This window comes from Ovis aries, chromosome 1 (assembly GCF_016772045.2).
Source record: "Ovis aries strain OAR_USU_Benz2616 breed Rambouillet chromosome 1, ARS-UI_Ramb_v3.0, whole genome shotgun sequence".
Taxonomy (NCBI): domain Eukaryota; kingdom Metazoa; phylum Chordata; class Mammalia; order Artiodactyla; family Bovidae; genus Ovis; species Ovis aries.
In genome coordinates, this window is record NC_056054.1 from 247,162,424 (window position 1) to 247,188,096 (window position 25,673).

At 36.6% G+C, this 25,673-nt stretch overlaps 2 protein-coding genes and 1 long non-coding RNA gene across 11 annotated transcripts in view; 2 read left to right on the top strand and 1 right to left on the bottom strand.

The window, feature by feature from the left end:
* The window catches only part of ATR (ATR serine/threonine kinase), a 112,093-nt gene extending 89,360 nt beyond the window's left edge, over positions 1–22,733 (top strand). Inside the window, exons 36-47 of the mRNA XM_012102124.5 lie at positions 3,146–3,288; positions 4,789–4,886; positions 5,349–5,581; positions 6,543–6,677; positions 8,175–8,375; positions 11,635–11,778; positions 14,164–14,314; positions 14,910–15,066; positions 15,176–15,329; positions 16,617–16,768; positions 21,040–21,145; positions 22,369–22,733. Of these exons, the coding sequence (XP_011957514.2) occupies positions 3,146–3,288; positions 4,789–4,886; positions 5,349–5,581; positions 6,543–6,677; positions 8,175–8,375; positions 11,635–11,778; positions 14,164–14,314; positions 14,910–15,066; positions 15,176–15,329; positions 16,617–16,768; positions 21,040–21,145; positions 22,369–22,542 (1,848 nt within the window). The 3' untranslated portion in view covers positions 22,543–22,733. The remainder of the gene's footprint in view (positions 1–3,145; positions 3,289–4,788; positions 4,887–5,348; positions 5,582–6,542; positions 6,678–8,174; positions 8,376–11,634; positions 11,779–14,163; positions 14,315–14,909; positions 15,067–15,175; positions 15,330–16,616; positions 16,769–21,039; positions 21,146–22,368) is intronic.
* Positions 909–24,548, bottom strand: LOC132657358 (uncharacterized). Its single transcript, XR_009595381.1, has 2 exons — positions 23,598–24,548; positions 909–20,826 (listed from the first exon to the last, which is right to left on the bottom strand). It is a non-coding gene; the product is annotated as an uncharacterized LOC132657358 (long non-coding RNA).
* XRN1 (5'-3' exoribonuclease 1) overlaps positions 23,938–25,673 on the top strand; it is a 115,818-nt gene continuing 114,082 nt past the window's right edge. For all 9 annotated transcript variants that reach the window (XR_009595375.1, XR_009595376.1, XM_060394952.1 and 6 more), the window contains exon 1: positions 23,938–24,088. Coding sequence is in view for 7 of the 9 variants with exons in the window: in XM_060394952.1 (XP_060250935.1) it covers positions 24,014–24,088 (75 nt within the window). In the remaining 2 variants the exon portion in view is untranslated. The remainder of the gene's footprint in view (positions 24,089–25,673) is intronic.

The following is a 25,673-nucleotide window of genomic DNA, read 5'->3' on the forward strand; positions in this document are numbered from 1 at the left end:
GAATAAATTTCCCAAAATAGAATATAAGAGAGTATCTTCAAACCTAGATGTAGCTCAGGACATCTCAAACAGACCAAGAGCAACAACCATAAAAGAAAACAATAAATTTGACTAATATAAAATTATTAATTTCTGTTCATGGAAAGGTACCATTAAGAAGGTAAACGCAAGAGTGAGGGGAGGTGGGTGGAGGGGGAATAGATGAAGGGGATTAAGAGGTACAAACCTTCAGTTATAATAACTAGGTCATGGAGATACACAGCGTAAGGAATATGGTCAATAATATTGTAATAATTTTGTATTGGGATAGATGGTTACTAGACTTACAGCAGTCATTTCATAGTGTATGCAAATGTCAGATCACTGTGTAGTACACCTGAAACTAACATAATATTGTACATCAATTGTATTTCAATTTAAAATAATATATATTTATTAATAATTATGAATACCTTTATTTATTTATTTTGGCCATGCTAGGTCTTCATTGCTGTGTGGGCTTTTCTCTAGGTACAGGAAGCAGGGGCTACTCTGCTTGTGGAGTGCAGGCTTCTCATTGCTCTGGCTTTTCTTGTTCCAGAGCACAGGCTCTAGGGCAAATGGGCTTCAGTAATTATGACAAGTGGGTTCAGTAGTTGCAGCTCTTGGGCTCTAGAGCACAGGCTCAGTAATTGTGGCACATGTGCTTAGTTGCTCCATGACATGTGGGATCTTCCCAAATCAGAGATCGAACCAGTATCTCTTGGCAGGCTGATTCTTTACCACTGAACCACCAGAAAGGTCCCTAATATAAATATTTTTTAAAGAATGTAAAGACAAGCTGTAGATTATAAGATATTTTCCAATATATAAATGAAAGAGACTCATATCCAGAATATAATAAGAACTCTTAAAAGCCAATAAAAATACAGATAGCTCAATTTTAATATTGAATAGAAAACTTCACGGAAGTAAATATACAAATGACCCCGCCAAAAAAAAAATATGTTCACTGAGTAGATAAGAATAGATGTAAATTTTAAAAGTATTATGATGAAACTAATAAAATACGTAAATCAACTGTTCAGTTCAGTTCAGTCGCTCAGTCGTGTCCAACTCTTTGTGACCCCATGAATCGCAGCACGCCAGGCCTCCCTGTCCATCACCAACTCCCAGAGTTCACTCAGACTCACGTCCATCGAGTCAGTGATGCCATCCAGCCATCTCATCCTCTGTCATCCCTTCTCCTCCTGCCCCCAATCCCTCCCAGCAGCAGAGTCTTTTCCAATGAGTCAACTCTTCGCATGAGGTGGCCAAAGTACTGGAGCTTCAGCTTTAGCATCATTCCTTCCAAAGAAATTCCGGGGCTGATCTCCTTCAGAATGGACTGGTTGGATCTCCTTGCAGTCCAAGGGACTCTCAAGAATCTTCTCCAACACCACAGTTCAAAAGCATCAATTCTTCTGCGCTCAGCCTTCTTCACAGCCCAACTCTCACATCCATACAACTGTAGTTCAGTTTTAAAAGTATTATGACCTAACACTATATACCTACAAGAATGGTTAAAATTTAAAAGACTGATATTTTAAAGTGTTAGAAAGACTATGGAGCATTTAGATGCTCATACAGTGCTGCTGGAAGTATAAATTGTCACAGTCATTTTGGAAAACACTTTGATGTTTTCTCCTAAAGCTGATAATACTATGACAGCCACCTTCCCAATGCTCAACATGTCTCCATATAACACATACAAAAAACAAAAATGTTTGTACCAACGTTATTTGTAGATTTTAAACTGGAAGTAAAAATGTCATTTATAGAATGGATAAACAAATTATAACATATTCCTTTAATGGAATACTGTATTTATAGCAATTGTTGTTGTGGTTCAGGTACTCAGTTGTGCATTTTGGGAGACCTGGGTTTCATCCCTGGTTCGGGAAGATCCCTTCCCTGGAGAAGGGAATGGCAACCGCCTCCAGTATTCTTTCCTGGAAAATTCCTTAGACAGAGGAGCCTGGCTGGCTACAGTCCATGGTGTCACAAGGGGTCAGACACGACTGAGTGACTAACACTTTCACACTTTTCATGACTAGATGGTAAAAGCACACTGGGCTCCTCGTCCCCGTGGCCAGTTTTAGTCACATGAATCCAGCATCTCTGCTCCATACATCTAGTCCTGCCTCTCCTCTGTCCACAAGCAGGTTGCATCTGGAAGCTTTTAGGATTAAATTCAGAGAAAACTTAAGATCTCATTTAAAGGTTCCTGGCCTAAACCATGTTCTTGAATTAAAAGCAGAGCTTTATAATTTTTTACTCAGCTATTCTATGTATTTTTTAATCACATTTTAAATAATATCATTGAAAAATTAATAAACCACACAAATATACAAATATAAAGGAAAGGGAGAGGAAATGACAAAGGCAACTCAGAAGGAGTAGCCAGAAAGGTAGGAGAAAACTTGGAAGGTTGTGGCCTCACAAAAGCAAAAGGAAGAAGGGGATTCAAAGGAGACAACAGCAGGCTACTGAAGAGAGCTCACATGAGGTCAGAATCGGAAAGTACCTGTTTAAGTTGCTAAACAGATTTAGTGGAGTGGTATCAACTGAAGGCGAAAAGCAACAGTTTGAGGAATGAATGTGAGACGGAGAATTCTTTATAGAAGCCTGGTTATGAAGTAGTTGAGAAGAGGGAAGCAATAACTTATGAGAGATCTTAGAGAAAAATAAGATATGTGGTTTTTTTTAACCATATCTGTTTGCTTTTAAAGTCCTGTCCTCTTCAGATATTTGATATTACTTCTTTCTCTGAGGTTTTTTTTTTCTAAATGATAAAAATAAACATATACACACATATATGAAATACTTTAATCCATCTGAAAATTATTTTGATGTATTATATGTAGTGGCAGTGAAGTGGAGTTTTTTCCCCCCTACATAGCTAATTATCATGACATGCTGGTCAGCGGGCAACCCATCAGAACATCAGCCATCCTGAGAACAGCTTTGTAAGAAAGTAGCTCTTACTTACATGTCAGTCTGCCTTTGACTTCACCCTGACTAGATGTGGTTCTCATACTTTTGATCCCTAATTGTCTATTCATGCTTTACTTACCAGCATAATGGGGGATTTTCTTAAGTGAGTATTCTGTGTTCTCTTCTACAGGATGTAACCTTGTTTCTGCCAGAGTGGGAGGATGGACATTTCTACCTTGCCAAGTATTATGACAAATTGATGCCCATGGTCACAGATAACAAAATGGAAAAGCAGGGTGATCTCATTCGATATATACTTCTTCACTTCGGAAGGTGAGAGTAAGAACTGCATGTTTGCTGATTAAACAGATCAGGATGGTTCTGTGGATACTGAACTGTTATCACAGATCTTTGCATAAGTAGAATGTTTTCTGCTTTACCACTGGTTCAGACTATCACTTTAGATGAGATGTAAGTTTTTTTCTTTATACAGTTTTTCCCTTCCCTTTAAATAATAACTATTTTAATGGAGTAAGTAATATATTTATGTGTTTTTAAGTTCAATAGTACCAAGAACATACAATGAAAATTGTGTTCTTCCCACTCTGAGCCCTCATCCTCTGAGTCCCCTTCCCTAGAATTTTAGAATACCCTAAATCTAATGTACTTAATGGTTTTATTTAATTGCCAGTGAAATCTTTCCTTCTAGACCATTCTGCTAAGAAGTAGTATATATAAAAGTGGTTCTTACATTTTACGTGCTAAGTCATGTGAGTCATGTTTGACTCTTTGCAACCGTATGGACTGTAGCCTGCCAGGCTCCCCTGTCCATGGGATTCTCCGCTAGAATACTGGAGTGGGTTGACATGCCCTCCTCCAGGGGATCTTGCCGACCCAGGAATAGAACCCACATCTCTTATTAGTCTCCTGAATCGGCAGGCAGGTTCTTTACCACTAGTGCCACTTGGGAAGCCTGGTTCTGACATTAGACTTGTAGAAAGAGCTTATCTCCAAAACTGGATAACAGGTACAATGTAACTTAATTTCATATGTTAGTGTATTATAGTCATATAATATATTATCTCATGCCTACAGTGTATATTGTTACAAATTGTTAATTCCTGAGAAGTAATAGTAACATTCTACTCATTCTTCTTATCATACTCATGTACCATTGCTTTACCTTGAAAAGTAACTTAATTGAGATCAATAAATCTATATAAAGTTACCTATTGTTTGGTATTTTGGCTTCTCAATTCAGTATTTTTAGGAATTAAAGCAGTATTTGTTTATTCATTGTCAGTGTTAAGATTGTAAGATTTGGCAAAGCCTTTCTTCCCAAAATGAAATTCAGGGGTTTTCTTTGTTGTTGCTGTTTGTTTTTTGGTCCTACTGCATGGCTTGTGGGATCTCAGTTCCCCAACCAGGGATTAAACAAGGGCCACAGCCGTGAAAGCCTGGAATCCTAACCACTAAGCCTACCAGGGAACTCCCAGAAATGGAGTGATTAGGCCTAACCTCCGCTTATGGCCATGGAATACAAATAAAGGCACAAATCCTAAGGACAATTTGAAAGAAGTATTGACAGGACTTTGACTCAGTCAAAACCTGAGTTATTTTTGGTCCGTGTAATGTAGAACTTAGTGAGGAAGTTATAAAGGAAAAAATGGGAAGAGATGAGTCAAATGGGAAGAGAGGAAAAATACTGATACTATAATTATAGTACAAAATTATAGTCAGAATGTTATATATTCCTTTAAGTGGTAGAGTCTTTAAATTTTAATTCATATGATATAAAAATTAATACTATGTTAATATCTTTTGTATTTGCAGATCTTTACAGTATGGAAATCAGTTCATATATCAATCAATGCCACGAATGTTATCATTATGGCTTGATTTTGGTGCTAAGGCATACGAATGGGAAAAAGGTATGATTTTTTTTGATAAAAAATTTTAAAGGACTGAGAAGAATTATAATTTACACATGAGCAAGAAATCAAGTGTTAAAAAAGAGGAGAAAGACTAAACAGAGACTTTTAAAAGTTGTTGCAATTGCAAAGCCTGCAAGTGAATATTTGCTCGTTCCTTGGTCAACCTAATACATATTGAAAAGTACTAGTTTAAGCCAAATAGTTTACCTTAAAAATTACTATGGATTGTTGCTTGTTCTCTTTGCTTCTAGTGAAAATTAATGGGCCTTGAGTTTTTCAGTGGATTTAAATATTTTTTCCTACAGGGATAGAAAAATTATCTTTTCACAAATTGGCAAGTGACGTAGCTTTGGACTTGGGAATAACATATATCATAAACCTGTTTTTAAAGCAAAATTGTTCTGGGGTGTTGTTTTTTTTTTTGCTGGTATTTTTAACTTTGTTTTTTTCTTTTTCCAGCTGGCCGCTCTGATCGTGTACAAATGAGAAATGATTTAGTTAAAATAAACAAAGTTATCACAGAGCACACAAATCAGTTAGCTCCGTATCAGTTTTTGACTGCCTTTTCACAGTTGATCTCCCGAATTTGTCATTCTCATGATGAAGTTTTTGTTGTCTTGATGGAAATTATAGCCAAAGTATTTCTGGCCTATCCTCAGCAAGCAATGTGGATGATGACAGCTGTGTCAAAGGTAATATATTAAACACAAAGCCATTGTCTTTTTCCATTTTATGTGGCATTGATTATTTAATGCTGATACATGTCCCAGGGTATCTCTCTTATATTAGATTTGTAGCAAGAAAATACATTTTAAGTATTTTTAAAAAGAAATTGTAGCACTATTTCTCATTACAAAATTCAGAAATATATATCAAATTAAGTAAATAGTGTGTTTAAGATCAAAGGATTTATCATGCATTTTCTTTATGAAAGTATAGTGAACTGTTAGTGCTTGGTGTAAAATGGTAACCAGTTTTTTGTTCAAGTTTTTTTAAATTAAAAGTGCCTGCACTGTTAATACTAGAAAGTTTTTAGTGCATTATATTAATAACGTACAAGTTGGTAAATATATTTAATTAGTAAGTATATTAGGAGATTTAGAATATATACAGATATTTAAAAAGAATTAAAATTCACTGTTTATATCACTAATATTTTGATGTATTTTTGTATTTTTATTATCTCTTCATATTTTAGCACTAAATTTGGATTACATAGGTATATAATTTCATATTTCTCACTTAAGATTATTACCATAATCATGTTCCCATGTTATTAAATATTCCTTTGAAGAAACAATTTTTTAAATTTTCTATTATGGTTACCCATCTATGTTCAGTTCTTATGGATTATTAAGGTTGTTCACTTTCTTTGCTGTTATAAAACATCTGGACACATCTGTATTCTCATTTCTGATTATTTCTTCAAGGTAGATCCTAAGAAGAGGATTCATCAGGTCACAGGATAGCAGCATTTCTTTGGCTGTTGATAGTATTGCCAAATTGATTTCCAGGACATTTGTATCACTGTAAAGTTTCATCATGCATATTGTTTAAGCTGATTTTTGTCAACCAAAGTTTTGTTATCTTAAAAAAAAAGATTTTGTTATCTCTTATAAATCTTTTAACAATTGAACTTTTTTTTTATGACAGTCTTCTTATCCCATGCGTGTAAACAGATGCAAGGAAATCCTAAATAAAGCTATTGAAATGAAAAAATCCTTAGAAAAGTTTGTTGGAGATGCAACTCGCCTAACAGATAAACTTCTAGAATTGTGCAACAAATCGGTACTATCATAAATCTTACTACCTATAAATCAAGTTGGGTAATTTTATACCAAATTTCCATATGATTTTAGTGGGTTTTATTTTAATTTGATTAGTTAAATTTAAATTCTCACATCTTAGTATACATATATATCAAAAGTTATCAAATCATGTACTTTAAATATGTGCAGTTTACCTTAATGAAGCTGTTTTTTTAATTTCTAACTTATACCCTCTCTCAAATATTCTCTAAATTTCTAAAAGTTCTTAATATAAATTCTTCTGAGAGTGAATTATCTGTATTTATTAGAAATTTTTTTAAGTGGCGGATATGAAATATAAGTATATAAAATAGAGTTCTCTCTGATTGTTTTCGTCATATCTTCGAACTTTCAAAATTCATATACATTAACCTACACATGCAAGAGGAAAGTTTTGAGTTTCATTCTCTTGGTACACATTTCATAATCTTCCAGGGGACAGGCACTGGGCTAAGGGAAACAAAGATGAATAAGACATGTTCTTCTGCCCTGAGGTACTCAGAGTCACATAGAAAACCACATAGATGGTTGTCATCTAGTGTAATAGCTACATTTTTAGTAGGTGTATGACTGGAATATGGATATACTTATAGGAATGAACTGCTGTTCTTCCTAAGGCATTGGAGGGGAAAATACCTAAAGAATGTGAAGGAAAGGCAAAAGTGAGGATAAAGGTGTTTATAAGGAGGGACAGACTATAAGATAAATAGCTAAACTTCACTTTACAGACATTCACTCTATCACCTATTTACAGGTGGGAAAATATAGAATACCCTATGTCTCACCTTCCCATCAATAAACATCTTGAAAGAGTAATCTGTTTTGGCTCTCTGCATTAATCCTATGTGACCTCTGATGCACTTGACATTGTGAAAGATAATGTTATGATAATGGCCAGCATTTATAAAATACTGACACTTTTAAAAATTCTTTATATGTACAAACTTCTAGTTCTTTATGTAAAATCTTTATGGCTAGCTACATTAGAAATTCAGGATTTTTCAGATTTTTAAAGGTAATACAATACATATACTTTTTATTAAGTATCATCACTAGGGGTAATCTGACAGGGTATCCCATAATCAGATACATAACTATTTCTGCAGTGCAACATGATAATTTTTGCACTAAGTGAGGAATTCAGGTATCTTTTTCCTACCAAATGAAATCTGGTACAAAAGAAAGTTTGATGTAAGGACCCCTTTGGAATTTATAATGTGTGCTAACAAATTGTAGGCCACTATTATCTTGTCATTTAATATCTTGTAATGTAGGTACTATTATTATTGATGAGGTAAAAGAGTACAAAGAGGTTTAAATGAGATGATGTATTTTTTAAAAAATTAGAAAACTACAGGCTGCTGAGCCATTGAAATTAAGATATTATAGAAGTGAAATTTTTCTTTGGGTAAAATGAAGCATTCTGTAATTGGAGGTAAACAGAGAAATTAAAATGCACTACTTTTTCTCCCCCCAGGTGGATGGAAGTAGTTCCACACTGAGCATGAGGACTCATTTTAAAATGCTTAAAAGGCTGGTAGAAGAAGCAACGTTTAGTGAAATTCTCATTCCTTTACAGTCAGTAATGATACCTACTCTTCCATCAATCCCGGGTGCCCATGCTAACCATGAGCCGTTTCCTGGGCATTGGGCCTATATTGCAGGCTTTGATGATACGGTAAACTGCATTTTTATGTTGCTGTGTTTTTAAGATTGTTAAAAATTTCAAATTAAGTTTAAGAGTGTTTTTCTCAGAGACTAAGTGAATTTTTTGTGTTTGTGAAGAAAAAAATGATTATAAATACAGAAAATTAATACTCTATTATACTAATGGGACAAAATTAAGTGATAAAAATCCCATATTCAATCTGGTATTTTGATTTTTCAGATATTCATTTTCTCTTAGTATGACTAAAATCTTTATTTTTTCCATAATTTTCTTTTTCCAAATTCTTTGTCATAAAAATGGGGAGAGAAAGAGAACAAAATACAGTTTTGTTTGTTATTTGTGTTTTGGAAAGAAGTGAAATTCTGCTAGGAAGAGCTTGATTCATTGTTGTTGTTGCTATCTTAGAGAAATAGTACCAGAGCACTTCTAAATAAATACTTTTGAAAACTCTAGATTTATTCTAGTTTCTGTGGCTCAAAATGTTTTAACTGTTAGCTTCAGAGCCAGCTACTAAGCCACATAATGAAATCATTCTGGTTACTTATAATCATGCTTTGTTCTTAAGAATATTATTCAGCTTATTAAATTCCATCTTTAATTGGACCTGATTTTGAAGGAGTTCTTTTGTCAAAAATCAACTTACTTTCTATTGATAAACATTTCTTACCATTCAGTATCAGTATCAGTTCAGTCGCTCAGTCGTGTCAGACTTTTTGCGACCCCATGGACTGCAGCATGCCAGGCCTCCCTGTCTATTGCCAACTCCCAGAGTTTACTCACGTTCATGTCCCTTGAGTTGATGATGCCGTCCAACCATCTAATCCTCTGTTGTCCCCTTCTCCTCTAGTCTTCAATCTTTACCAGCATCAGGGTCTTTTCAGATGAGTCAGTTCTTTGCATCAGGTGGCCAAAGTCTTGGAGTTTCAGCTTCAGCATCAGTCCTTCCAACAAATATTTAGGACTGATTTCCTTTAGGATGGACTGGTTGGATCTCCTTGCAGTCCAAGTGACTCTCAAATGTCTTTGCCAACACCACAGTTTAAAAGCATCAATTCTTCGGCGCTCAGCTTTCTTCACAGTCCAACTCTCACGTCCATACATGACTACTAGAAGAACCATAGTCTTGACTAGAAGGACCTTAGTTGGTAAAGTAATGTCTCTGCTTTTTAATATGCTGTTTAGGTTGGTCATAGCTTTTATTCCAAGGAGCAAGCCTCTTAATTTCATGGCTGCAGTCACCATCTGCAGTGATTTTGGAGCCCCCCAAAATAAAGTCTGACACTGTTTCTACTCTTTCCCCATCTATTTGCTATGAAGTGATCTGGGACCGGCTGCCATTATCTTAGTTTTCTGAATGTTGAGCTTTAAGCCAACTTTTTCACTCTCCTCTTTCACTTTCATCAAGAGGCTCCTTAGTTTTCACTTTCTGCCATAAGGGTAGTGTCATCTGCATATCTGAAGTTATTGATATTTCTCCCAGCAATCCTGATTCCAGTTTGTGCTTCATCCAGTCCAGCCTTTCTCATGATGTACTCTCCATATAAGTCAAATAAGCAGGGTGACAGCCTTGCTGTACTCCTTTCCTGATTTGGAACCAGTCTGTTGTTCCATGTCTGGTTCTAACTGTGGCTTCTTGACCTGCATACAGATTTCTCAGGAGGCAGGTCAGGTGGTATGGTATTCCCATCTCTTTCAGAATTTCCCACAGTTTGTTGTGATCCACACATCAAAGGCTTTGGCATAGTCAGTAAAGCAGAAATAGATGTTTTTCTGGAACTCTCTTGCATTTTTGATGATCGAACAGATGTTAGCAATTGGATCTCTGGTTCCTTGCCTTTTCTAAATCCAGCTTGCACCCCTGGAAGTTCATGGTTCACATACTGTTGAAGCCTGGCTTGGAGAATTTTGAGCATTACTTTGCTAGTGAGATGAGTACAATTGTGCAGTAGTTTGAGCATTCTCTGGCATTGCCTTTCTTTGGGATTGGAATGAAAACTGACCTTTTCCAGTCCTGTGGCCACTGCTGAGTTTTCCAAATTTGCTGGCATATTGAGTGCAACACTTTCACAGCATTATCTTTTAGGATTTGGAATAGCTCAACTCAAATTCCATCACCTCCACTAGCTTTGTTCTTAGTGCAAAGCTAAGGCCTGCTTGGCTTTCCATTTCAGGATGTCTGGCTTTAGGTGAGTGATCACACCATCGTGATCATCTGGGTCATGAAGATCTTTTTTGTACACTTCTTCTGTGTATTCTTGCCACCTCTTCTTAATATCTTCTTCTTCTGTTAGGTCCATACCATTTCTGTCCTTTATTGTGCCCATCTCTGCATGAAAAGTTCCCTTGGTATCTCTAATTTTCTTGAAGAGATCTCTAGTCTTTCCCATTCTATTGTTTTCCTCTATTTCTTTGCACTGATCACTGAGGAAAGCTTTCTTATCTCTCCTTGCTATTCTTTGGAACTCTGCATTCAATTGGGTATATCTCTCCTTTGCCCCTTTGCCTTTCGTCTCTCTTCTTTTCATAGCTGTTTGTAAGGCCTCCTCAGACAACCAATTTGCCTTTTTGCATTTCTTTTTCTTGGGCATGGTCTTGATCCTTGCCTCTTGTACAGTGTCACGAACCTCCATCCATAGTTCTTTAGGCACTCTATCAGATCTAATTCCTTGAATCTATTTGTCACTTCCACTGTATAGTTGTAAGGAATTTGATTTAGGTCATACCTGAATGGTCTAGTGGTTTTCCCAACTTTCTTCAATTTAAGTCTAAATTTGGCAGTGAGTTCACGATCTGAACCACAGTCAGCTCCCACTCTTGTTCTTGCTGACTTTATAGAGTTTCTCCATCTTTGGCTGCAAAGAATGTAATCAATCTGATTTCTTACCATTTCTTTCTGATTTGTTACCATTAAAGGCATTTAAAAATAGTCTTAGGTTCTACAGAAAAGTCCTAAGGAAAATGTTTCAAAAATCGTTTAAACATTGTGGATGCTTTAAGAGGCTGCCTAAATTTGGATACTATAAACTTACATTGCTGACAAAGTAATCCTTTTACTTCAATAGCCATGTCTAATGGGTGAAAATGTGTCTCTACTTATGGGCAACCATTCTTTTCATATATCATAGATAAATTAATAAAATAGTCAACTTTCTATATAATACAGGTTATTATATTTTCCTTTAATTATGTGAGATAACACAATATAGTACACATACAAATTTAAACAAAAATTTTGACCTTAATTTATATGTAACTCATCATCTTTTAGGTAGAAATTCTTGCTTCTCTTCAGAAACCAAAGAAGATCTCTTTAAAAGGATCTGATGGAAAGTTCTACATTATGATGTGTAAGCCAAAAGATGACTTGAGAAAGGATTGTAGACTAATGGAATTCAATTCCTTGATTAACAAGGTTTGGATACAGTTTGCTTTTATTTTAGAATTGCTATAATTACTATTAATGAGATATGGGCAAGTAGATCCCTCTTGAAGAAGAAATGAACTATACTGCCTTTTTCATGTTCACTTAATTTATTTTATCAGGATAAAATATACTTACATAAAATTTACCATCTTACCCATTTTTAAGTGTTCAGTTCAATTTAGTGGTATTAAGTACATTCACATTGTTGTGTAGTCATCCTTCTCCAGAACTTTTTTCATCTTCTCAAACTGACCATTCTATTTTATGTCTCTATGAATTTAACTATTCTAGATATCTCATGTAAGTGGAGTCAAATAGTATTTGTCCTTTTTGCTCAGCCAATCAGTTGTGTCCAACTCTTTGCGACCTGTGGACTGTAGCCCACCAGGCACCTCTGTCCATGGGGATTCTCCAGGCAAGAATACTAGAGTGGGTTGCCATGCCCTCCTTTAAGAGATCCTCCCAACCCAGGGATCGAACCCAGGTCTCCCGCATTGCAGGCGGATTCTTTATCATCTGAGCCACGAGGGAAGCCCATATTACTGGCTTTTTCATTTAGCATTATGTCGTCAAGTTCATCTATGTTATATATAGCATGTCAGAATTTCTTTCCTTTATAAGGTTGATAATATAGAATTGAATGTGTAATCCACATTTAATCCATTCACCATCAGTGGACACATGGGTTGCGTCTACCTTTTGACTGTTGTGAATAATGCTGCCATGAACATAGGTATATAGATATCTATTTGAGTCCCTGACATCAGTCTTTTGGATATGTGTCCTGAAGTAGAATTTTCTGGTTTCACTTAATTTTCTAAAAGTAAGATACTTTTGTTATATTGAGAAAAAGAAGTAAAAGACATATTAACAAAGGAAAATATTTTCTATGTAATGTTTAAATTATCTATAATGTACTTTTTCTATCAGATTTGTGTTTTATGTTTCAGTGCTAGTAAAAAATGTTCATTCTATTTTTACCAGCACTCTTTTTAAAGGTGATCATTAGTGGGGTTTTTTTTTTAGTGCTATTGGTAAGTGCTTGATTTCTGTCTCAGAGATGGTATGAAGATTCTCATTAAAAGGTTATTATAAATGTATGGTCTTTAGGTGTTTTGAATTATTCTCTAGCAAGGTTTTTATAAGTGCATCTATTTTTATATTGTTAAAAAATCAAACCATACTGTGAAAACCTTACTTTTTTTTAATATGCTCTTTGTTCTTCCTCTCTATCCCCTTCCTGCATTTTACTGGTACCTCTTTTATTAGCAGGAAAAGTTATGGACCTTTAACACAGAAAACATATAGCAGCAGATGAGTTTTGTTTTGTTTTGTTTTTAAGGAGAATTTGTGCTCAGTTTAACCAAAGGTAGTTTAAAAACTAATTCCATATTAAAAACCAATTTCAAAGGTATTATGAAGGGAAGGAATATTCTTTATTTAAAATGTTGTTTGGTAACTTGGTAACTTAATTTACTGATATTAAACTATCAATATGTTTGTTCCAAAGCTCCTAGAGTGTTTTTCTAGTTGGGAGTATCAAGTGGCCTGCATTTCATTTACAAATTTATCTTAATCAGCTTTGTTACCAATCAAGTTGTTTCATTACCATTCCCTCACATTAACATGGTCAAATAGCCTGATGGTGAAAAACTAGTCTCATTATGTTGGTCTAGAAGGTCATATTACTGATCTTGCTATGTGATTCTCATGCCATACTATTTTGCTGACATTTGTGTAGCCTATTTATTCCTAACACTTAAAATGTATTTTTGATCAGTTGCTTGTGCTTTTGAATTTGACAGGTTACAATTATAGATCTGTGCATAGTTTGTTCATTTCATACAGCTCCAGAATTAAATAACATACTGTTTATCCTTACCTAGTATATTTTAGGATTAAGCAGATGAGATGTGAAAAGCTTTCCTCTGCTAGATGATTTTTCAAATGAGGCTACATGGGGATATCGTAAAACTCGTATTTTTTTGATCATGCATCTTTTGGATAAAATTAAATAGCTTCTCTGTGACTAAGGACTTAATGTTTCAGGAATGTCTTGGAAGCAATTTTTAAAGATTATTTTGTCATTATTTGTCATAATTATAATATTTTTGAAGACTGTATTGTTGTCATATTAATAGTGAATAATTTAAAGAAGTACTTACCCAAGGCATTTTTAATGATTTGGAAATAAATTATGGATACTGTCCCAGTAGTTTCCTGCTCTACCATTCTGAATAATTATTCATCTGTACTACACAGTGATCTTTTATTGACATTCTTTTGCTATGAAAAGAAATATTTTTAGATAGATTTGACATAACATTTAGAAATTTTTAACTTTTAAGTGTGTGTGTTGTTTTTTTTTAATAGTGCTTAAGAAAAGATGCAGAATCTCGTAGAAGAGAACTTCATATTCGAACATACGCAGTTATTCCACTGAACGATGAATGTGGGATTATTGAATGGGTCAACAACACTGCTGGTTTGAGACCTATTCTGACCAAACTATATAAAGAAAAGGGTACTAAAATTAATTCTTATGGTATAAACATGCAATATAGGTATAATAATTATTAACATATATCATCTTACATTTTAGGGGTATAAGCCATAGTAAAATTTCTAGGTACTATATACAGAAGTACTTAAGACATTTCTTCCTTCCTTCTTTGTGTTTTAATTCTTTTTATTTATTCCAAAAGGATTTGAGATAGCTTACAAATATCTATATGAAAATGTATTTTTTTAGGAGTTATTGGTTAGCAATTCTTAAACTACTTTATGTGTAAACTAGACTTGACTAAGTAAATAAATACACTATGGTTAATGAGAGCTAGTTTTACATTATTAAAGAGAGAAAAGGAAAGATAAAGCTAGAATGAAACCAAAGTGTTAGACTAGGATTAGACTCTCCCACTGGCCAAACCTCAAATAATTTAAGCACCAAAATAAACAATGACAGTATTAGATTATAACCCATGGAATAAAATAATTTGAATAAATTTGAATACAATTTGATTAAAAGTAGATATTTTCCTGTCCTATTTTCACCAAAAGAAAATTGCCCCTTTTTCTATTTGGCTTGTGTGATTAATGGAAATCACTTTACCTTGCAGGAGTTTATATGACAGGGAAGGAACTTCGGCAGTGTATGCTACCAAAATCGGCAGCTTTGTCTGAAAAACTCAAAGTATTCCAAGAATTTCTCCTGCCCAGGCATCCTCCTGTCTTTCATGAGTGGTTTCTGAGAACATTCCCTGATCCTACATCATGGTTAGTTACCAAGAATATAATATACTGTTATGGTTAGCTTTTTAAAAAAATATATGTATGTTGCCTCATATGATACAAGGATATTTGATAGGCATTATATTTCCTTTAGGTACAGTAGCAGATCAGCATACTGTCGTTCCACCGCAGTTATGTCAATGGTCGGTTATATCCTGGGCCTTGGAGACCGTCATGGTGAAAACATTCTCTTTGATTCTTTGACTGGTGAATGTGTACATGTGGATTTTAACTGTCTCTTCAATAAGGTATGTGATATGACTTACCATAGGTAATTGTATGTTTTCTCCTAATATCCTTTCCTCAACAGCTGTTCTTCCTAGACAATTTGTAGCAGTTACAGTCTCAGTTAAGTGACATTGCAAGTTGGTTAACTGGTTTTAGTCAGTGGATCCTATATCCCTCAGTAAAGCAACTTAGGTTGGAGAGAACTCAAAAGAGTGATACAGTAAAACTAAATTAAAGCACTGAACTTTCAAGTCCAAAAGTATAGATCCAAGTTCTGACTCATAGTTCTCTTAAATGAACAGTTCATTTGACTAAGACTCAGTTTTAAAGGGACAGTAATTTGACGTGATTGTTTCCAAACCTGGCTGCACATCAGAATCATTTAAGAAATTTTTTGCAATGCAGATACCTAGGAAACATCCCAGGAAATACAGGTTCTGTAGGTCCAGACTGGGGTTTGGTAATAAATGAAGGTAGTTGGACACTGCTTAAGGCCACCCTCCAATTTTCCAGTGTTATGATCCTGAAAGGCAAACTGGTTAATTAGATCCGTTCTTTTCTTCATCCTGATTTTCTATGGGTTGCCGTCTGCTGTTTGGAAACCACAAAAAGCCACAGACCCAACAGAAAACAAATTGGAGATAAATCACTGGTATAGGAGATTCATACAAGAGAGGAACTTAGGGAAACTGACAGAGGGATGAAAACATTCTAGGAAAGGCAGGTTAGAGAATGGCAGAAAATAAATGAACTGGACTTCATCATAATACATGTTATATACATTTCCTGTCTCTGGGATGTGTGTGTGTGAGTTGCTCAGTCATGTCTGACTCTTTGTGACTCCATAGACTGTAGCCCACCAGGCTCCTCTGCCCATGGAATTCTCCAGACAAGAATACTGGAATGGGTTGCCATTCCCTTCTCCAGGGAATCTTCCCAACCCAGGGATTGAACCCAGGTCTCCTGCGTTGCATTCTTTACTGTCTGAGCCACCAGGGAAGCCCCGTTAATATAAGGCTAAATAATAAATCATAAATACTTCTCTATAATGCTATTCACTTTAGTAATTCAGTGAAAGATGAATCTACCCATCCTCTAGATCTTATCCAAGGAGTTGTGTTTCAATTCCTCAAAAGCAGAGGTAGAGTCATATGACTCATGATATAGGCCACTAATGTAAGATGCAAATGTAAATATTTTGAGAGAATGTTTGCTCTTTGCTAAGAGTCTAAATATGAAGCCCCCAATTTTTTGCATATTTTAAACTTACAGCATTTTTACTTTTTAATGAAGTGCCTTGTTTTTAGGGAGAAACCTTTGAGGTCCCAGAAATTGTTCCATTTCGCTTGACTCATAATATGGTTAATGGAATGGGTCCGATGGGAACGGAAGGTCTTTTTCGAAGAGCTTGTGAAGTTACAATGAGACTAATGCGAGATCAGAGAGAACCTTTAATGAGGTAATCCTTTATATTCTGTAAACAATTTAATAGTAACTTTGGATGTGATTATATGGTTCTTAAGTATGTTTGCTTTATACAGAAGCTACTTTGTACTGGTTGAAGTTTTTTTTTAATAATACCTTTCATTCAGATATATTTTACATAACAAAAATTCAGTCTTAATACGTATACTACAGTGGTTTTAGTATATTCACAAGATTGTGTGACCATCACTGCTATCTAATTATAAAATATTTTCATCACTTCCAAAAGAAATTAGCAGTCACTCCCCAATTCTACTCCCCCACCATCTCCTGGTAACCACTGATCTCTTTGTCTCTATTTGTTGTTGTTATTCAGTTGCTAAGTCGCGTGCTACTCTTTGCAACCCCATGGCACGCCAGGCTCCCCTGTCCTCCACTAACTCCTGGAGTTTGTTCAAATTCATGTCCATTGAATCCGTGATGCTCTCTACGCATCTCATCCTCTGCTGCCCCCTTCTCTTCTGTCCTCAGTCTTTCCCAGCATCAGGGTCTTTTCCAATGAGTCGGCTCCTCGAGTCAAGCCAAAGTATTGGCGCTTCAGCTTCAGCATCAGTCCTTCCAATGAATATTCAGGGTTGATTTCCTTTAGGATGGACTGATTTGATCTCCTTGCAGTCCAAGAGACTCTTGAGAGTCTTCTCCAGCACCACAGATAGAAAGCATCAGTTCTTCAGCACTCAGCTTTCTTTATAGTCCAACTCTCACATTCATACATAACTGTTGAAAAAACCAAAGCTTTGACTATAAGGACCTTTGTGGGCAGAGTGATGTCTCTGCTTTTTTAATACACTGTCTAGGTGTGCCATAGCTTTCCTTCCAAGGAGCGTCTTTTAATTTCATGGCTGCCGTCACTGTCTGAAGTGATTTGGGAACCCAAAAAATCTCACTGCTTCTGTCTCTATAGACGTGCATATTCTGAATATTTCACATATAAATGGAATTACACAAATGTGACCTTTCGTGTGTGTCATCTTTCACTAGCATAATGTTAAGGTTTTATCTGTGCTGTAGCATGTATCAGTAATTCATTCTTTTTATTGCCAAATAATATTCTATTATATGGATATATCACCTTTTGTTTATCAGTTCATCAGTTAATGGACATTTGGATTGCTTTGGCTATTGTGTATAGTGTGGCTGTGAACACTGAGCACAAGTTTCATGTTGATACATGTTTTCTTTTGGTTATACCTAGGAGTAGAATCCTGGATCATAAGTTAACTCTAAGCTTAACATTTTGAGGAGCTTTCAAACTGCTTTGAAAAGCAGATGTAATACATTATAGTCCTACTAGCAGTGTCTGAGGATTCTAATTTCTCCACATCCTTACCAGAACTTGTTATTGTCTAGTTTATTTGGGGCTTCCCACGTGGCTCAATGGTAAAGAATCCGCCTGCCAATGCAGGAGACGCAGGTTTGATCCCTGGGTCGGGAAGATCCCCTGGAGAAGGAAATGGCAACCTACTCTAGTATTCTTGCTTGGAAAATCCCATGGACAGAGGAGCCTGGCAGGTTACAGTTCATGGGACTGCAGAAGAGTCGGACACGATTTAGCAACTTGGTCACCTGCATATATTCTTTGGACAAATGTCTATTTAAATCCTTTGCCCATTTTAAAAATTGGATTATTAGTCTTTCTTTGAGTTGTGATAGTTCTTTAAATACTCTGGATACAGACCTTCATGAATATATGATTTGCAAGTATTTTCTCTGATATATGAATTGCTGATTTATTTTTGATGATGCCCTTTGAAGCAAAACAGTTTTTACCTTTGATGACTAATTTATCTACATTTGTTGTTGTTATTTGTACTTTTTGGTGTCATACCTAAGAAACTACTGTATAATTCAAAGTCATGAAGAGTCACATATATGTCTTAGTGTTTTACAGTTTTAGCTCTTATTTAAATCTTTGATCATTTTTAGTTATTTTGTGCATCTAGAGTGAAGCTGGGCTCTTTCTTCTTTTAAATATGTATATCCAGTTGTTTCAGCACCATTTTTGAAAAGATTATTTTTCTCTTATTGTCTTGACACTTCTGTTGAAAACCAATTGCCCACACATGTAAAGGCTTATTTCTAGATTCTCAGTTTTATTCCATTGATCTATATGTCTGACCTTATGCCAACAATACTGTCCTGATTACTGTAGATTTGTAGTAAGTTTTGAAATCAGGAAATGTGATTTTTTTTGAGATTATTTAACTGTTACAAGTATATTGCATTTCCATATACATTATAAGATCATACTGTCATTTTCAGCAATGACCAGCCTAAATTTTGATAGGAATGACATTGAATCTGTAAATCAATTTAGGGAGCAGTGCCATCTTAACAATATTAAGTCTTCTGATCCATGAAGTTGATAAGTATTTCTATTTATTTAGTTAGTTAAGTTGCTCAGTCGTGTCCAACTCTTTGTGACCCCATGGACTGCAGCCCACCAGGCTCCTCCATCCATGGGATTCTCCAGGCAAGAATACTGGAGTGGGTTGCCATTACCTTCTCCAGGGGGCTATTTAAGTCTTTTTCAATTTCTTTCAACAATGTTTTATAATTTTTAGTTTGCAAAACTTGTAGTTAACTTTTAAAAAATGTGTTCCTAAGTCTTTGCGACTCGTGGACTGTAGCCCACCAAGCTCCTCCATCCATGGGACTCTACAGGCAAGAATACTGGAGTGGGTTGCCATTTCCTTCCCCAAGTATTTTATTCCTTTTAATGCTATTCTGAAAGGAATTTTTTTTTAATTTCATGTTTGTTCATTGCTAGTATATAGAAACATAACTAAATTTATATATTGATCATGTATCCTGTAATCTTACAGAACCCATTTATTTGTTGTAATAGTAATTTTTATAGATGCCTTAAGATTTTTCTCTCTACAACAGCAGGTCATCTGTAGATAGAATTTTACTTCTTTCCAATCTAATCTCAGTGCCTTTTCTTTTTCTTACCTAATTGCCCTAGCTAGGTCAACATCAAATAGCCATGGGGAGATATCTATATCCTTGTCTTGTTCCTAACCTTTGGGGTAAAGAAGACAGTCTTTCACCATTAAATATGATGCTAGTTGTGGGAAGTAGTTTTTTAGAAGAACATGTAAAGCTTACTTACCCACTTTTTTTTATTTAAGAGCTGTGTACCAGGCATTATGGTAGAATACATTGGTTACGTGTCAGTTCAGTCAGTTCAGTTGCTCAGTTGTGTGCAGCTCTTTGCGACCCCATGAATTGCAGCACGCCAGGCCTCCCTGTCCATCACCAGCTCCCAGAGTTCACTCAGACTCAGGTCCATTGAGTCGGTGATGCCATCCAGCCATCTCATCCTCTGTCATCCCCTTCTCCTCCTGCCCCCAATCCCTCCCAGCATCAGAGTCTTTTCCAATGAGTCAACTCTTTGCATGAGGTGGCCAAAGTACCGGAGTTTCAGCTTTGGCATCATTCCTTCCAAAGAACACCCAGGGCTGATCTCCTTTAGAATGGACTGGTTGGATTTCCTTGCAGTCCAAGGGACTTTCAAGAGTCAACACCACAGTTCAAAAGCATCAATTCTTCAGTGCTCAGCTTTCTTCACAGTCCAACTCTCACATCCATACATGACCACTAGTCTAGTCCGCCTTGACCAGACGGACCTTTGTTGGCAAAGTAATGTCTCTGCTTTTCAATATGCTGTCTAGGTTGGTCAAAACTTGCCTTCCAAGGAGTAAGTGTCCTTTAATTTCATGGCTGCAGTCACCATCTGCAGTGATTTTGGAGCCCAGAAAAATAAAGTGTGACACTGTTTCCACTGTTTCCCCATCTATTTGCCATGAAGTGATGGGACCAGATGTCATAATCTTCATTTTCTAAATGTTGAGCTTTAAGTCAACTTTTTCACTCTCCTCTTTCACTTTCATCAAGAGGCTTTTAGCTCCTCTTCACTTTCTGCCATAAGGGTGGTGTCATCTGCATATCTGAGGTTATTGATATTTCTCCCAGCAATCTTGATTCCAGCTTGTGCTTCTTCCAGCCCAGCGTTTCTCATGATGTACTCTGCATATAAGTTAAATAAGCAGGGTTACATGTAGGCAAAGGCAAATTCTCTGAAAGAGGAAGTATAGCATTTTCTGAAATAGTAGTAATGTGTTTAGTAAAGTATTATGATTAGCTTCTCATCCTTCAGTTACCCTTCACCTAAGTGTTGACTTTAATGAGAATTCTTTTTATAAAATTAACACTGTATTATCATATTTGTTTCCATTTTAGTGTCTTAAAGACTTTTCTACATGATCCTCTTGTGGAATGGAGTAAACCAGTGAAAGGGCATTCCAAAGCAGCACTGAATGAAACAGGGGAAGTTGTCAATGAAAAGGTTAGTAGAAGGTGTAGCTTGATATGAACTGATATTGTATTTCTCTGCAAATGGAAACTGATTCTAAATACTGTCAGTGACCACTTAATACTCTGAAATCTAGTTCTCCATGTAGTATGACAATGCCATTAAGTTTTCTTGTCATTACTAATGTTAACACTATTATCCTTCATGTAATAAGGAGTTCAAGATATGTCTGTTTAATCATAACAGTTCACAATTATGATAAAGAGCAGTTAAAACATGAACACAAATTGCCTGAATTTATAGAGCAGCAGGTCTCAGCTTCAATATGTAGAAATCACTCTACTAACACAGTAGTCCCTTTTCCCTGGGTTTCCATTGGAGATAGGTTCCAGGACCCCCTTGGAGTGGATACCAAAATCCCAGATTGCTCAAATCCCTTATATAAAATGACATGGCATTGTATATAACCTGTGTATATCATCCCATATACTTTAAATCATCTCTAGATTACTTATAATACCTAGTACAAAGTAAATACCATGTAAAATAGTTATAAATATAGTGTAAATGCTATGTAAATAGTTGCTGGTATGTGGCAAATTCAAGTTTTCTGTTTTGGAACTTTCTGGAATTGTTTTTCCCTGAATTTTTTCAGTCCACTGTTGGTTGACTCATTGGCTGCAGTGAGCTGACTATATTGGTTGAAGACTCAAATTTTCCAGATAGCTGTTTTAAATAAGTTAGAATAGGTTGAGGATTGTTATTCTAATAACATCATTCTCACTTTTGCATTCTGATAATGCTGTCTTGATTGAGAGAAATGTGTAGGATTCCAGGTGCTCATGGAGAACTCCCATTTGCATATACTAATGGAAAATATTAGGCATCAGAGTATTATTGCTTTTCCTAGAATATTAATATTCAAATGTTTATGTCCTAAACACTTTCTAGGGTAGATTTTTAAAAAATTATTTTTCTAGACTTCTAATGTGGAAGAGATTCTTGATATTTTACTTAGTCCTGAAAAACTTCCACGCAGTTGATGTTAGGTCTACACTGCAAGTTTTAAGATCAGTATCTCAAGTTATATTTGTTTCTTCTCTCTTTTGTCTGTATTTGCTCTTACAAAAGGGGTAAGGGTCAGTAAAATGGCATTAATATTTGTTAAATAACAGAAAGTCAGTAATTCCAGTTTATAAACATACATCCACATATCTTTGGGACCTTAGTTCTTACGATCTTCCATTTCTTTTTAGGCCAAGACTCATGTTCTTGACATCGAGCAGCGACTGCAAGGTGTAATCAAGACCCGAAATAGAGTGACAGGGCTGCCATTATCTATCGAAGGACACGTGCATTACCTTATACAAGAAGCTACTGATGAAAACTTGCTATGCCAGATGTACCTTGGTTGGACCCCATATATGTAAAATAGAATTACTTTAAACAATATGTTAATAATCTAAATTTAATGCATTTGGTGCATTAATCTGTGGTTGTATCTATTCAATTCCAAAGTACAACATATGTTTATATTCTCAGAGTAACTGGTATTTCTCTCTGATTGTTAATAATATTTAAAATAATATATGTTATTATGAAATAAACAGTTTTCTTAATATATACTGTGTATTATAACTGGAGAAATGGAATATTGTATGTTTTTATGCTTTAAAAAGATATTTGCAAAAAACAAGCCAGCCTAATTTCATTTCACAATTTTCACTGATTGTAAGTGCTAGCATAAGGATTCATTTGAACAAAAAAATTATATTGAATAAATACTCTTTATGTTAACACTGTGCTATATTTGTGCACAAAGCTAACAATAGTTGCCCTGCCATCTGGGAATTGTCTAGTAAGAGAGATGTACAACATAAACAGCACATTATTAAGTTCACTTAGTAAAACTCTCTTTTTTTTGGTATGGTTGAAAATATGATAGGGAGAGAAAAGTTAGCCAATTAGCATGAATATGAAAACTATATAAATATTCTGCAATTTTAAAGATGCTACCATACTAAAAGTGTGCCAGAATGCAGAATCCTGTAGTTTGAGGGGAAAGCAGTACGTAACATTTCATGAGGTTTTAAAATCTAAACAGTTTTAATAATAAATTTGGGGGTATGTTTTATTACAGAAGATTTAAAATAATTGATAGTAATTACAAAGCAATGAGATTATATGCAAATAAATGGAAAACTTTTTATAACAGGTAATTTCGCTTAAGTTCACCTTACAGAATTCTGCCTTTTGTACAGTTTAAGTGTGATGGGGGTAACCCAAGAGGTATAAATGTGAAAACTAAACATATACTTTCCTATTCAAGGAAAGTCATAATGTAAACAGTTGTAGAGTAAGCTGGATGGAGGGGTGTTAGGAAATTATTTTAAGCAAGTAATCTGGAAAAAGAAAGTTTTGAAAAGAAACTGTGGTAACCTCGAAAAATTTCCACTCACAAAGTAAACCAAATAAATCATCAGACCTTTATAAATTCGTGTTGAAAACCACTGAGATTTGTAATCCCAGGAGACAGAGACAGCCAGGATTCTTACAGTCGTCTCATGGGGTTTCCACACCACTTCCAAATCCACTGATAGAGCACGGCTCCATCAACTGACATTTTCAGAATTGAATTTCACACGCGCATTCAAATACGCCTTGGGTTTCCTCCGTGTAACCCACCAGGAAGCTCGGCGGCGGGCCTTTCGGCTGGGACTAGAGCCCCGCCCCGGGGATGCGGCCTCGGAGCCGGCCGCTCTAGGCCCGGCGGCCGCTCTCTATGGTCGGGCGGGCGGTGTGTTGTCATCCGCGGAGCGACGGCCGGAGGCGGCTGCGTAGGCCCCGGCGGGGCGTTTGGTTTCTGTTGGGCCCTGACTGGAGTTAATATTGACGGCCGAAATGGGAGTCCCCAAGTTTTACCGATGGATCTCGGAGCGATATCCCTGCCTCAGCGAAGTGGTGAAGGAGCATCAGGTGGGTGACCACGGGGGCAGCGGCCGAGAAGGCGGAGGAGCCGGGGCTCGGCGGCCTTCTCCACCCTAGCACCTGGGCTCCCAGCCGCCTCCTGCTGCTCGTCGTCAGCTGGCTGAGCGGCGAAGGGAGGGGAGCAGGACGTTTGAGGACACCCTGGTGATCTGAGTGGGAGCGAACGCGCAGGTCGCCCTCCTGTGGGCAGAGCCGCGGGGATGCGGCGGTTCTGACAGCTCCTGCCGGGGCAGGGCCTACGTGACTCCGACATCAAGTCCGGGGGAGCAACGCTCTCGGGAGTGCTTCCCCTTCCTTCCCAGGAAGTTGCAGGTTTCGTTTTTCTTTCTAGAGGTTTCGAAGCGGAGTGGATGTTCTCCTAGGGCCTCCCCCGGGTCCTCACCCAGAGCCTGCAGCAGACCCACCTACGAACATTACTACCGGCCTCAGCCGCTGAATACCCCTGTTTACTTCCTCTTATCTCGAGCTGCATCCCGCCCCACCCCCAACGCCTAGACTTTCTGACGTGGCTGATGGTTCATATTTATGATGCCTTTCTGTACATTTTTTTCTACTACCCCAAGAACCGTACCAATCCCCCGTTCCGAAAGAAATAAAAATATATTTGGACGGGACCAGGGCACTTATTTGAAGGCTTCATTGTGCGTGTATGTGTGCTAGAGAAAGGTGGGGGGAGAGGAAGAAAAGAAGGGGGGAGAAAGGAGAGAGGAACAGATTGTAAGAGCAATAATACTTGTAATCGTCATATTCGGTATATAATGACCCCAGGGCAGAGTTTATGTGCACGTTTCAAAAATGTAGTTCATGTATTGGAACTGTGGCAAAAAATAGTAAGCCAGCAAACTCCGGGAGATAGTGAAGGACAGGAAAGCCTGGCGTGTTGCAGTAGACGGGCAAAGATTCCGACACGACTTAGCAACTGAACGACAACAGTATATTAGATAAACTAGAATTTGGGACTAGTGTTTGTTGCTTGTGTTTATTTAATGGTTTTGGTAGATCTCTTGTCCATTTTATATTTTACAGGGGAAAAATTATTTTTTAAATTTTTATAGCTAATTGACTTAGTTGTGATGATAGCATTGTTTAATATGAGGGGAAATAATCCAGTGAACACCATCATGCTGCTGCTGTTGCTGCTGCTAAATCACTTCAGTCGTGTCCGACTCTGTGCGACCCCGTAGACAGCAGCCCACCAGGCTCCCCGGGATTTTCCAGGCAAGAACACTGCAGTGGGTTCCCATTTCCTTCAATGCATGACAGTGAAAAGTGAAAGTGAAGTCCCTGAGTCCTGGCCGACTGTTAGCGACCCCATGTACGGCAGCCTACCAGGCTTCTCCGTCCATGGGATTTTCCAGGCAAGAGTATTGGAGTGGGGTGCCATTACCTTCTCCGGAACACCGTCATGCTGTCTCTTAAATTATGGTTTATTCTTTTTAAAAAGTACTAAAAGTGGGAAGGTAGGGTTAAACTTCCCGGAGGTATTCTTTGTTGTTGGAGTCCTATCAGATTTGGTATATGAGGAAAAGCTTACCAAAACTTGCAGAATGGTAGTTTGTCTTTAATTTATCTG